Source organism: Microcaecilia unicolor, chromosome 5 (assembly GCF_901765095.1).
Source record: "Microcaecilia unicolor chromosome 5, aMicUni1.1, whole genome shotgun sequence".
In the NCBI taxonomy this organism is placed as follows: Eukaryota; Metazoa; Chordata; class Amphibia; order Gymnophiona; family Siphonopidae; genus Microcaecilia; species Microcaecilia unicolor.
This window is the reverse complement of record NC_044035.1, coordinates 292,273,636-292,287,792: the sequence shown is the minus strand read 5'-3', so window position 1 is coordinate 292,287,792 and position 14,157 is coordinate 292,273,636. Positions and strand designations below refer to the sequence as shown.

The 14,157-nt window shown below is 42.8% G+C and overlaps 1 protein-coding gene across 2 annotated transcripts in view; it reads left to right on the top strand.

The window, feature by feature from the left end:
- Nucleotides 1–14,157, top strand: part of APP (amyloid beta precursor protein) — a 317,332-nt gene that overhangs the window by 257,798 nt on the left and 45,377 nt on the right. For both annotated transcript variants that reach the window (XM_030204274.1, XM_030204273.1), the window contains exons 9-11: nt 7,528–7,602; nt 9,820–9,978; nt 13,276–13,404. In XM_030204274.1, the coding sequence (XP_030060134.1) occupies nt 7,528–7,602; nt 9,820–9,978; nt 13,276–13,404 (363 nt within the window). The remainder of the gene's footprint in view (nt 1–7,527; nt 7,603–9,819; nt 9,979–13,275; nt 13,405–14,157) is intronic.

Sequence of the window (14,157 nt, the reverse complement as noted above, 5' to 3'; positions counted from 1 at the left end):
AGCACCAATAATTAATTGTTAGCACCCAATTATTGACCCTAATGGGCTCGTTATTTTATTAAATTTCATGCACAAATTGGGCACATGCCCAAATTTACATGCACAGTTTTAAGCACTATTTACAGAATTCCTCTGCACATGTGTTCCATATTTAAAGAGAAATGCTCAAACTGTCCACATTGGGTGCTTTGGTTCCACAGGGTGTAGCAGGGGCACTGCAGGCTGCTTCGTATTCTGAATGAAACCAGATCATTCTCATTTTAGTTATTTTACTACATTTTCTTTATTGTGACTTTGATTAGCAAGTGTTAAGAGCCCAATTAAGGGGCCCTTTTATTAAAGCAGAACAAAAGGGCAGAAGTAATCAATCATCAGGATGACCCAATGCAATAAAATAGTTCCTTTTATTGGTAGCTGTACATTAAACAGTCCTGAGAACAGCTAGATACAAAGACACAGTCCAAGAAGAAAACTAGACTCAACACACTAAGCAATCTTAAAAACTGCTTTTCTTTTTGTTACATTTGTACCCCATGCTTTCCCACTCATGGCAGGCTCAATGTGGCTTACATATTGTATACAGGCACTTATTTGTACCTGGGGCAATGGAGGGTTAAGTGACTTGCCTGGAGTCACAAGGAGCTGCCTGTGCCTGAAGTGGGAATTGAACTCAGTTCCTCAGGACCAAAGTCCACCACCCTAACCAGTAGGCCACACCTCCACTTGTATTTGCCAGTGGTTTTTCCAACACATACGTTGACTCTGAGTGTGCTATCTTCATTGTTGCCTCTAACTGTATTATTGGCACATTGGTTTGTAGCACCGGATTTTATTCATATTCTGCATCTGCAGAGGACTCCTGAAGAAGTCTGGGAAGCCGAAACATGGCTTGTGTTGAGTCTAGTTTTCTTCTGGGACTGTGTCTTTGTATCTAGCTCTTCTCAGCACCATTTAAACATATAGCTACCAGTAAAAGGAACTTTTTACTGTATTGGGTCATCCTGGTGATTGATTCCTTCCACCCTTTTTATTCTATCCTATTAACACAAAAAACAAACAAACAAAAAAAAACCTGTCCTTTCACTTGCAGAGGGTCTGACCTCTATAAGTTCCTTATCTGTCTCTATCCTATTGCCTATATTGCACTGTGATTTTATATTTTTATGCTGGTATTGTCTTAAAGGAGTTTTAGAGAATTGTGTTTTGAATATCTGTGCTAGTGATTTAATCTTTTTATGCTGGAATTGTCTTAAAGGTGTTTTCATTGGAACTGTGTTTTAACCTGTGCCAAATATTTTCCCACCCACTCACCCACCCCTAGGTAAACTCCCTTTATATAGGGCAATCAAGGGGCAAGTATCTTCATTACACTTAATTGGTCAATCCTAATTTTTGTTATTCCCTCTCATAGTCCACCTTTTCACACTTGTGAATCACATCATTATGACCTTCATTCAGTGCAATATATGTTCTGCTTTAGTCCTAAGGCAAACTATATGGAACCTTAGAGCTTGTCCTATCTGTTTCCAAATATCAGCCTTGAAAGAAGAGATCAACAAACTCAAGAAGGAATTAACTACAATTAAAGAAGCATCCAGGATTACTCATTTCCCAGCTAATTTACCACCACCACTGCCTTAGAGAATGAAACATCAGAGGAATAGATGGGTCACAGTAGGCTCTGGTAGACTAAGATCTGTGACACAGAAACACTTGCCCTTCCAAGCTTTGCCCCGTCAAATTCTTTTGCAGCGTTGCATCATTATGATAGCAAAAAAAGAAGTACTGTGGTAGAACCAGAGTAAATGAAAATAGCACAACCCCAGAAACATCCCCCAACTAATGACAGAATTGTGAAAAGCAGAAAATTATTACTGCTCGGAGGCTCCATTATCAGAGGCTTTAACTTAGGAGCACAGTTCAGGGGCTCCAACATAGTGAAATGTCTTCCAGGATCTTCAGCTACAAGATGTACAGACCAAATACTGAAAGTGATCTGAGAAGAGAGCGAGGCTTCTAACGCTGATGTTGTAATTCACCTGGGACAAATGACCTGGCCAACAATAGCAAGTTTACAGCACAGAGAGCGTTCCAGAAGCTTGGGGAGGGACTGAAATCTGTGGTTCTGACTGTAGCTTTTTCTGAAGTAATTCCTACGTTGGGGAGGGGAGAGGAAAGACTACGCAAAACAGAGGAATGCAATAAGTGGCTTGAGAGTTAGTGTAAAGAAGAAGGATTTAGATACATAGGAGAATGGGGTAATACGTGGAAAAATTACAGGCTGTACTGTAATGATGGGCTACATCTTTCTGTGATGGGAAAAAGGATCCTTGGGGAGAAATTCAGACAGTATGTTTCTAGACATTTAAACTAGAGGGTGGGGGTGACAAAAGGAAACAGGGGATTTCAGAAAGTCACCCCCAGAATAAACTTGGATATTGTTGCTATTACGGAGACTTGGTTCAACGATTCTCATGAATGGGATGTGACCGTACCGGGCTATAATCTTTTTAGGAAGGATAGAGAGGGCCGAAGAGGTGGAGGAGTGGCTCTGTATGTGAGAGAGAATATCAGAGTGGCTGAAATGTGGGGAACCTGGGGAAAAGAAGAAGCTTTATGGATTGTCCTGGAAAGAGAACACGGAACCTGTATCCACACGGGAGTTATCTACAGACCTCCTGCGCAAACGGAGAAGTTAGACAAGGATGTGATAGAAGATATTCAAAAGATTGGTATGAAAGGGGAGGTGCTACTGTTGGGAGATTTCAATTTGTCTGACGTGGATTGGAACATTTTGTCTGCGGAATCGGAAAGAAGTAGGGAGATTGTGGATGCCTGTCAAAGTACCTTGCTCAGACAAATGGTGACGGAACCCACGAGGGAAGGGTCGATGCTGGATCTAGTGCTCACTAATGGAGGTAGTGTTTCCGATATCCGGGTAGGTGCCCACCTATGTAATAGTGATCATCACACCGTATGGTTTGATATAAGGGCGAAGGCAGAGTGCAGATGCACAAAGCTCAAAGTACTGGATTTCAGAAGTACTGATTTTGATAAAACTACACTGGCTCCCAATCAAAGAACGCATTGCCTTCAAAATCTGCACCCTGGTTCACAAATTTATCTAAGTGAAGCCTCTGGATACATGACAGACTTGATCAACTTACCAACTAGAAACATATCAGAATCAACACGAACATATCTAAATCTGCACAACCCAAGCTGCAAAGGACTCAAATACAAATCAACTTACGCATCTAGCTTTTCCTACATAAGCACACAACTGTGGAATGCATTACCAAAATTCTTGAAAATGACGCACGACCACCTAAACTTCCTGAAATCACTAAGAACTAACCTATTCAAAAAGGCATACCCTGCCGATCCAACCTAAATGCCTGATCTCTGCAACACACAAAACTAAAGTACGTAATGGACATAACTCAACTCTTCCGTTGTACGATCCCCTAATTGTGGCTGTGCCACATGAACTTTATCCTACCATAACATCACTTTGTATTTGTTCTCAACGGAGCCGGCAAACTTTTCTCCGGTGCTATGTAAGCCACATTGAGCCTACAATATGTGGGAAAATGTGGGATACAAATGTAACAAATAAATAAAGTGAAGTTAAAAATAAAGTTCCATTGTTATTCCCTTTATTTTTAACTTCACTACCACACAAGGGTGAAGGTCCAGCAGCAACAGCTCTAGTTCTATCGTTGGCATCAGTTGACCACCTACAGATAAGTGATTTTGCCTACATATTATTAAGGGTTTAAACCTGTGGACCAGTGTAGTGGTCTTAGAAGTTAGGAGGTAGGCAGGACCAGTGCTATGATGGTCGGATGCTGCGGGCCGATTTCATAACATATGGGATAAGGCACACGAGCAAGTTCTGAGCACTGCATATTAAAAATATTAAAAAAATACATAAGGACATATAATATAGGAATATACACTGGTAGAATTGTTGATGTTATTGATTTACCACACCAGCTAGAATCCAAGAGATCCCTAAGTGTTGCACGAATTAAAATTTAATGCCAAAAAGTGTAGAGTGATGCACTTGGGGTGCGGAAACCCAAAAAAGAGATACCGGATAGGAGGGGAGAGATTAGTAAGCTCAACTCAGGAGAGAGACCTTGGGGTGTTGGTATCGGAGGATCTGAAGGTGAAGAAACAGTGCAACAAGGTGACGGCTGTGGCCAGAAGGATGCTAGGCTGCGTAGAGAGGGCCATAACCAGTAGAAGAAAGGAGGTGTTGATGCCCCTCTATAAGTCGTTGGTGAGGCCCCACTTGGAGTATTGTGTTCAGTTTTGGAGGCCATATCTTGCTAAAGATGTAAAAAGGCTGGAAGCGGTGCAAAGAAAAGCTACGAAAATGGTATGGAATTTGCGTTGCAAACCATACAAGGAGAGACCTGCTGACCTGAGCATGTATACCTTGGAGGAAAGGAGAAACAGGGGTGATATGATACAGGCATTCAAATATTTGAAAGGTATTAATTCGCAAACTAACCTTTTCTGGAGACGGGAAGGCGGTAGAACTAGAGGACATGAATTGAAGTTGAAGGAGGGCAGACCTCAGGACTAATGTCAGGAAGTATTTTTTCACAGAGAGGGTGGTGGATATGTGGAATGCCCTCCCGCGGGAGGTGGTAGAGATGAAAACGGTAATGGAATTCAAACATGCGTGGGATAAACACAGAGGAATCCTGTTTAGAAGGAATGGTTCCATGGAATCTTAGCGGAGATTGGGTGGCGACGCCGGTAATTGGAAACAAAACGGGAGCTGAGCAGACTTCTACGGTCTGCGCCCTGATCGTGACTGAATAGATAAGGGATGGGCTGGAGTGTAAATTTAAGGGGCTTCGATGTTAGCTTCAGAACTTAGTACAAGAACAGTACTGGGCAGACTTGTATGATCTGTGCCCTGAGCAAGGCAAGGACAAATCAAACTCGGGTATATATATAAAGTATCACATACCATGTAAAATGACTTTATCTTGTTGGGCAGACTGGATGGACCGTACAGGTCTTTATCTGCCGTCATTTACTATGTTACTATGTTACCCTTTTGTTCTGTTGTTGTTTGCTGTGGAAGTGTTGGTTTTCACTTTGTTCTGCCCTTTTACTAAAGGGTATTAAACCATAACTTGCGCTTTGTGTGTGAAAAAGAGGCTAAGTGCACATTAACTATTTTAAAAAATATATTTTATCATGGGTGGAGAATGTGTGCGGAAGCATTAACTAGCTAGCACAGTGGTTCCCAGACCAGATCCTGAAGGCACCCCAGCCAGTCAGGTTTTTGGGATATCAACAATAAATATTCACGAGAAAGATTTGCATGCAGTGGAGGCAGTGCATGTAAATATCTCTCATGAATATTCATAGTGGATATCCCAAAAACTTGACTGGCTGGGGTGTCTCCAGAACCAGGTTTGGAAACCACCGAGCTAGCACATTCATATTAGTGTGCGCTAACTGGCTAACGCTGTGCTAACAGGAAAGCACTTAGCACCTCCTAAATAGCAGATGGTAAATGCTCCTGCGTTAATTTTTTGCACGCGTTAATGGAAGAATTAGCATGGGACCTGCAAAATAAAAATGCCCTAAATACCGCTGCATTGAATCTGGGCTTAGCGTGCAGGAAAGTCCTATGCTAAAATATGCTGAGCCCAGATTCTAACACCCTTTAGTAAAAGGGCCCCTAAGAAAGTTATCAGGCATTTACTTCCATAGCAGGGACCCTATATTCTGCACCTGTGAGGACTGACCTTTCACTGCTCTGAATTCCCTTCATCCTGGCCCTCTTCTGCAAGGTCTGCCTTAACATTCAGCGTCCCAGCCTTTAACCTGGCCTTGTCCCAAGGTTCCCTGATATGGAATGGTAGAACAGAAGACCTGTTGATATGGGCAAGTGCTTTCATGGGACTTGTTCATTGTGACGGAAAGGGTAAAATGAATGAAAAAGCATTGATCTCAGCTCCTGTTCTTCTCTCCGTAGAAGGGGGACGATTTTACTTTGCACAGCTGATACATTCTGAGCTGTAGAGAGACATTGCTGTTGGTTGTTGGTTCTGTATGCCTCAGTTCTTATTCTGCACTTTCTGACAAGGTCATTGCATTCACTACACATCCAACCATTTGTCTTTTTAGCACGAGAGAAAGCATTTTAAAAGGTGCATTATTGTTTCCAGGCTCACAGTGAGCTGCAGAATTAAAGAATTGTTGCCTGAAACTACAAGTGCTGTCTCTTTATCCACTGTAGTATTTATTGGGCAATTCTGGTGCAAGAATTCCAAAAGTAAAGGGCAGAAAGTGGAGAGATACCTGTCATCTCCCTGGCCCAAATACACTGATGAACTGTCTGACCTGCCCTGGGGAACAAAGCACTGTATTTTTACAGGCACCAAAAAAATATATATATTTAAGATTCTCAGTGTAGCCACTCTGATCTGATTGAAATTATTTATATAGTGTTACTTTACAGGAAAGCAGGTTTATAAAGTGCAGGCATTTCTTCTAACCTGAAATCACAAGATCACAAGAAGGAAAAATTTCTAGCTTTGCAAGAAAGATACTTCAAGAATGAAGGAGTTTGGGTGGATGAGGAGCTTTATCTAAGTTGGCTGTGTAAGATCAAAGCTGGCATGCAAAGATAATGCTAGTGTTTTCTAGATACTGTAATAAAGGCACTTTCACACTAGCTGTGCCACTGTACATATTCACAATAGAAGGAGATTTCAAGATTGAGATCTATAGTAATCCTAGAAAAATGAATCCGAGCCAGGAAGGGCCCTGGTCACTATGGGTTCCTTTTAGTAAGCTGCCTATTATAGCTTAAAATGATGCTCAGATGTCCTGCGCTAAGTACCATTTTAGCACACACTAGTCTATGGGGTGGGGGGAGAGGGCATGTCAAGTAGGTGTTCCTATGCTAATCAGTTAACGCAGCTACATTACCATGATTACCGCATGGACCCTTACTGCCTACAAAAAGGTTGGTGGTTAGTGCTCATACACTAATTTGTATTAATCGCTACACACAAATGGCAACATTAGTGCATAGCCGTTAATACAAAAAAATGGAAAATTGACCATTTTATGGCTGCGGCAAAAATGGCCCCTGCAAGAGCGCACTAAGGCCATTTTGTGGAAATAGATGAATGCCATTTTGAAATCATTTGCAAACTTATATAGTCTGAGAGAAGTTACCTAGTGAGCAGGTCCATCTGAGGTTCTGGGATGTCATGTTCACTGGGGCCCTATTTTCTTCTTGTTACGTGTCTGTTTTTTTTCCAGATCTTTCCCTACAGCCAAATTATATAAATACTGTTTTTATTATCCTAGCTATTATTACATTCTTTATTTCTTTAGTATGAACTGTACCCTCCTTAGCCTCCCTTTCTTCAGGCCTACCAATGGGAGAAGGAGAGAGATTAGATTAAGAGTTCCCAGAGTTTGAGAAGGCATTAAAATCGATGGCAAAAATGTTAACCTAATGTGTTTCTTTTTGTGCAGGCCATGAGGGAATGGGAAGAGGCTGAACACCAAGCAAAGAACCTTCCAAAGGCTGATAAGAAAGCTGTTATCCAGGTAAAAAAAGCTGCTGACCATCAGATGATTAGACAGTGTTGAATGAGCACCAAGTCTCCCACTGGTTATCAGCATAGAGACCAAGGACTGATTGAGCCTGGAGCATGAATTATTCTCTTTGTAGAGCAGGGCTGCATGGGGAAGCTTGCTGTCTTTAGCTAAATGGAGCCCTTTGATTCCAGTTCTGGAAACATGGCACATTTCCTGAACACTAAATTCACTAGAAAAAATACATTTTTTAAATTGCTTGAGTTAGTCTGGTAGCTCTGTAGTTGTACTGAGGATGCCTGGTCCCACACCTGGATCAGCTGTGGATGTTGTGGTATCAGCATTCACAGACCGTAGAGATTGGAGGGGGGAGGGGAGGGGAGGGGGAGGGGTGGTGTCACGGTATTTCTTTGAAAATTGTACACATGACTGGATTTAAAGCCCATGATACATGCAGGAGTATCTATACTAGGAGCAGTGGGAGAAAGGGTCTATTAACAATTCCTAGGTAGCTGTGAATGAAGTCTGATAGTACCAGAGTTCCGGACTGGTCCTAGCCCATATAAATTTTTCATCTGCTGGTGCTGCCCTGTTTTCTGTTCGCTCCTCTCCCACGGCCCAGCATTTCTCCCTTTCAAACCCCCTTCTGGCACAGCAACAGCAAATTTAAAAGCAATAATGATCATTGCAGAGCCTTCACATTCTTATGCAGCTGAAGGCTCAGTCATCCTGCCTCATACAACATCAGGAAGTGCACATCAGAGGGATGAAACAACAGGACCTTCAGTGGCATGGGAGCACGAAGGCTTCACTACGATCTTTACTGCTTTTAAATTTGCTGCTGCTGTGCCAGCAGGAAGGCGGGTTTGAAGAGAGAGATGGTGGACTGTGGGGAAGGAGGGAGAGGGAGGAGAAGAGAAGGAGGGAAATATGCTGGTTCTGGGGGTGTAATGAAGAGGGAGGGAGAGAGGATGGATGGGGGGGGGGTTGGAGGGAGAGGGAGAGATGCTGAAGGGAAGGAGAGATGCAAGACCTGGAGAGTGCATTAAAGAAGAAAGGAGAGATGCTGGATCTAGTAGGAAAGGGTGGGGGGGAGTGAAAGATGCTGGACCTGGGAAGGGGTAAAGAGTAGCTGGGAGAAAGAGAGAATGCTGGGAAAAGGCAGAGAGTGTGCATTCATGATTGAGTGCCAAAAGTATTGGAGCAGAAGAAAAAGAATGTGTCAGGATGGAAAGGGAGGGAAATATGACGGATGAGAGAAAGGAAGTAGATAAGAGGAGAGAGTTTAAGGAGGGGGAGATAAAGGAGGGAAAAGAGATTTAAAGGCAAGATGAGAGGGTGGGTAAGGAAAGGGGAATGTAGAGATACGAGGAGAGGAAGAAGAGCTGAGAGAAGGTTGAGGAGGATAGAAGAGTGGGAAGCGGAAAAGTGGAGAGAGAAGAAAAGAGGGGTAGAGTGGTGTTGAGGAAAGAAGGGGTGGAGGAGGAAGTGAAAGAAAAGTGAAAGATGAGGGAAATATGGAGACATGGGGAAGGGTAAGTGAGTGGGATGTGAGGAGCAGGGGTGTGTGAAAGAGCAGGAGGAGGAAGAGAAACTGAGGGAGATGAGATTGGAAGAGTATAGGTAGGATAAATAAAAATATAAAAAAGAAAAGAAATGGGACCTATAACATAAGCAAAAGAAATATGACAGGATGAAAAAATAGAGGAAATGCCAAGAGAATAATTCATAGAAAAAAAATCTTAGAAATCAAAGGAAAGGTGGGAAAAAATAAAATAAATTAATAAAGAAAGGCTAGAAAAATAAAAACAAATCTTGAAATAATAATAAATGTAACAGTAAAGGAAAATAAAAATATTTTAAGAAATTAAAAGGTGTGAAGAAATATCACTCTGCCGCAGCTATAACTGAACAGGTGGGAAAGTTGTGCTTGTTGGTAGCAGGTCTGGAAGGAGTGTGTAAATGTGTGTGGAAGAGAGGTTGAGAAAGCTAATAGTTGCCAAGCTATTGGAGAATCCTTGCCTCTGGCCCCTACCCCTTGTTTCTGAGTTCATGTGCTATACAGTACAAAGCACAAAACTGTCATTGTCATCTCAGAGTTGTGCCTCTGAACTACCAGGATGGGATATTGTGAGTGTTATCACATTCTGAGGACATAGTTGGGAAGATGCATGGTCATCTCTTTTACTGTATGTAAATTCTTTTTGCTTTGTTTCCTGAACCACACAGCGTTTTCAGGAGAAGGTGGAATCCTTAGAACAGGAGGCAGCAAATGAACGCCAGCAGTTGGTGGAGACCCACATGGCCAGAGTTGAAGCCATGTTAAATGATCGTCGCCGTATCGCTCTGGAAAACTACATTACAGCTCTTCAGGCTGATCCTCCCAGGGTATGTACAAACCACACATATTCATCCCAAAATTTATCGTTCTTGAAGATTCTAGTTTGAAAAGATATTGTTCAGCACAGTGACTTGCACAAGTTTTGAGAGAAGGCGATATGTGGAACAGTATTTGAGTTTTTAGAGCAGACAGTATGTTGCTGAGTATATATTAGTGTTTGGGAACAGGCAAGATGGGAGTAATTCCATTAGGAGGCACCTAGTTTTAGGAGGTGGAAACATGTGTAAATGGCAATTTTCTAGTCATTTATGCTCAAGTAGTCTCTTATAGAATACTGATGACTAGTGAAAATGTATGCACCGTGCCTTGATGGCATGTATTTTGCCAGTGGGCATGTGCATGGGTGCAGATACACATGTAAAGTATAGTATTCTCCAATTAATTCATGAGCATTTACACCATCCATAGGATGGTATGTGATCGCACTTTAAAGGTAGGTGAATTTTCTGCCACTTGCACTAGTGTTCTGTAAAGAAAAATAGGCACCTTCTTTTCGTTACAGAATAGGCATGAAATAGATGTTTGTTTATCCTCTTATCCTAGACATCTGATTCTAGAATTACCCTCCAAGTGGCTGAGTATTTCTGAGTGTTTGGAGCAGGTGCTTTGTAGCTGAGTGCTGGGAACAGATATTTATGAGCATTCATGAGAGTTGAGAGCAGCCAATATGTAGCTGAGTATTTATAAGTGCTGGGATTAGGGAGCATGTGTCCTAGTTTTTATGAGTACTCAGAACAGACAGCATGTCACTGAACATTTATGAGCACTCACGAGGACCCACCTAAAGTTAGGCTGCAAGAATGGGCTAAGCGTGGGCAGGGCACACATGCATGCACACAGCTTGTAGTGTACTTTGTAACATGTGTATCTCCTCCATCTAGGCTCTGTGCTGCCCTAAGAACCCTGTATCTGCAGTAAATCATTTTTCATGGAAAGTGAACTTTTATTTATTTATTTAATACTTATAGCCTGCACTATCTTGTCATTCTAGGTAGGGAACAAATAAAACATATACAATATAAATTACAAACTATCATATCCAAAACAATAAATAACTATAAAATCTACTGAACCTTCTGCAAATCAGTCAAAACTGAGCCAATAGGAAACAAAGAATGCCTGGGTGAATAAAAAGGCTTTCAGTGGCTTTCTTGGTGCGTAAAACTAGGCACCTGTTATAGAATTACCCTCCACATGGCTGAGTATTAATGACCAGGGCCAGTCTTAGCAAGTGCGGGGCCCTGTGCAGACCAATTTGGTGGGGCCCCGCCCATACCCTGCCCTAGCCACGCGCACACCCCGCCCCCTTTCACACCTCACCCCGCCCATGTCACATATTTCCCCCGTCACCCCCTCCCCATCAACCCCCCCGTCAATCCCCCTCCCCTTACCTTACTCTACTGCATCTGCAGGGGTCCCCGCGGCGCTAGCCTCCCCTCCCCTTACCTGCGTCTGCCCTGGTGGTCTAGTGACCTCTTCAGGGCAGGAAACAGCCCCCTCTTTCCTGCCTGGAGCGCTGCCCTTGCCCTGCATCCTCCTGTTGCTGTGACGCGCAATTTCAAAATGGCCGCCGAGAGTTGAAGTCTCGTGAGGCTGCTTCAAATCTCGGTGGCCATTTTGAAATCGTGCATCACAGCAACAGCAGGATGCAGGGCAAGGGCAGCGCTCTGGGCAGGAAAGAGGGGGCTCTTTCCTGCCCCAAAGAGGTCACTAGACCACCAGGGCAGACGCAGGTAAGGGGAGGGGCCCTATGCAGTCGTCTCTGACGCCTCTGCCTAAGACCGGCCCTGTTAATGACCATTCATGAAGGTTGGGAGCAGGATGTATATTGGTGTTTATGAGTTCTGGGAATAGGCAGAATGTGGCAGGATATTGTGAGTTTTAAACAAATCATTCACATTCAAACCTAGTAATGCTCTCTATTTGGAGGAAAAGACTTCAGATTCTTCTTGCGCCCTACTTCTTGTCATGAGCTGCTACCTTTCCTCTGCAGATTGTGTGTCTGCTTTAATTAGGATTAGGTGCAGAATCGTCATCAGTCGAAAAACCTCTGTATGTTTCTACTTCATTTATTTTTTGTGTTATAGCTTTCACATGCTCTGTATGTCTTGATTATACGCTCAACAGAGTGCCTCCATTTCTCAAATCGCTTCTTCAGGAGTCGTGCCCTTCACTGCTACTTCTGCCCTTCTGTGGGTCCTGCTCTTTCTTTCTGCTGCATTACTAGGTTTGAATGTGAACGATTTGAAAGATTTTCAATAAACCAGTACCAATTAAGAGATTAATGAATTTTAAACAAAGCAATCCAGAAGGTAGCAACGTCACCTGATGTAACTGCAGGTGTGTAAATGTAGCAAGGACGTGCATAACTTGCAATATTTTGTAAGTGACATGCCTCCCATATGAACACTCCCCTTTGCATGTACATACTATGGGGCTTATTTTTGAATGAGAAAAGCATCTAAAAAATCAGCATTTGGATTTTTTTTCTCACCAAAATGTCCAAATGGGTATTTTCGAAACCCATTTTCCAGACTTTTTTCTATGCAGTTCATCTGTGGTACATCCAAATCTCAAGGGGGCATGTTGGGGGTGGGGTGTTAAGGGTAGAATTTGGGCATTCCTAAGACCTGAAACAAAACAAAAACATCCAGGACAAAAACTAAGACGTTCTGAGCTAGACCTGTTTTATTAATGACTAATCCCGAAAAAGGTATCCTAAATCACCAGATGTCCACTGGAAGAATAAAGAAATTAACCCTTTTACTCCGTGGTCACTGACCCCCTCCCATCCCCTAAATATATAAAAGAAACAGTACATACCAGCCTCTATGACAGCCGTTCCTGTTAGAGTAACAAGCAGGTCCCTGGAGTAGCCTAGTGGTCGGTGCAGTACAATATGGAGAAGGGGACCTAGGCCCATAATCCACGCTAACTGTTCCACTTGTGATGGAAAGTGTCAGCCCTCCAAAGCCCACCAAAAACCTACTGTACCCACATATAGGTGACTCCTGTAGCCATAAGGGTTATTGTAGTGGTGTACAGATGGGTACAGTAGCTGCTAACTGCTAAGTTTCAGCGGCGATAACTGCTTAAGTGCCGCTGAAAATTAGCAGCTGGCCTCGAACAAGCAAATTAACTGGTCAGCAGCTGTTTCTGGCCCATTAAATCATTTTGAAGATAGACCAGATACACGGTAGATAATCTGTTACTGAGTAGTATGTCTGGGAATGCCTGATTCACCACTGTTATGAAAAGTCAAGATTCTTTCCGTTGGTTCTCAGCCCCGTCATGTGTTCAGCACACTGAAGAAGTATGTGCGCGCAGAGCAGAAGGACAGACAGCATACCCTGAAACATTTTGAACATGTCCGCATGGTGGATCCTAAGAAAGCTGCTCAGATCAGATCTCAGGTAATTACTTTCTAACTGAAGCAACTATCAGAAGAAGATAGGAGGAGCAGTAAATGACAAGGGAAAATTTAATAACAGGGGGCCCAATATTCAAACTGCGGGAGGCAGCCTGCATAAGTGCCGCAATCGGCACTGACCCTGGATATTCAGTGCCATTCCATTCTTGGTGACCAGCATTGAATATCTATGTTTTTTTTGGCTGGCTTAAACATAACCTTCTAAGTCAGTATTCAACGCTTACCGGTTAAGTTTACAGCAGCCAAAGATAGGACTGCTATTTAGGTGGTCCAATTTGGCCACCAAACTTAGCCAGCCAGCTGTATAGTGCAATATAGCCAGTTAACCACTAATATTCAGTAGAGATAACTGGCTGTCTTGTGCTAAATATTAGCTTAGCACTATTTTACCAGCCAGGAGCCATTCCTGGCAGCTTAAATAGCACTGAATATTGGCCAGAGGGTGCCTAGGCAGAAAAGGCACATGGGTGCATATATTGTGCCTCTTCTTTGAAGACTATATAGGTTCCTGTGCGCTTTTATACAGCCTCCCTGAAAACTATCGCACAGAGTTGCACTGCTCTGAGACAGAGTAACATTGTACAATTATATGGTGGTAGAAATCCATGTATTTGCATTCATTTTATAAAGTGTGCATCTATATGTGCCAATCTCATCCCCACTGGCCATTCTCCGCTTCTGGATGTGCCTACATGTATAAAATGATTGTTGCGGTTGTCCAGGACTTGCCATGTTC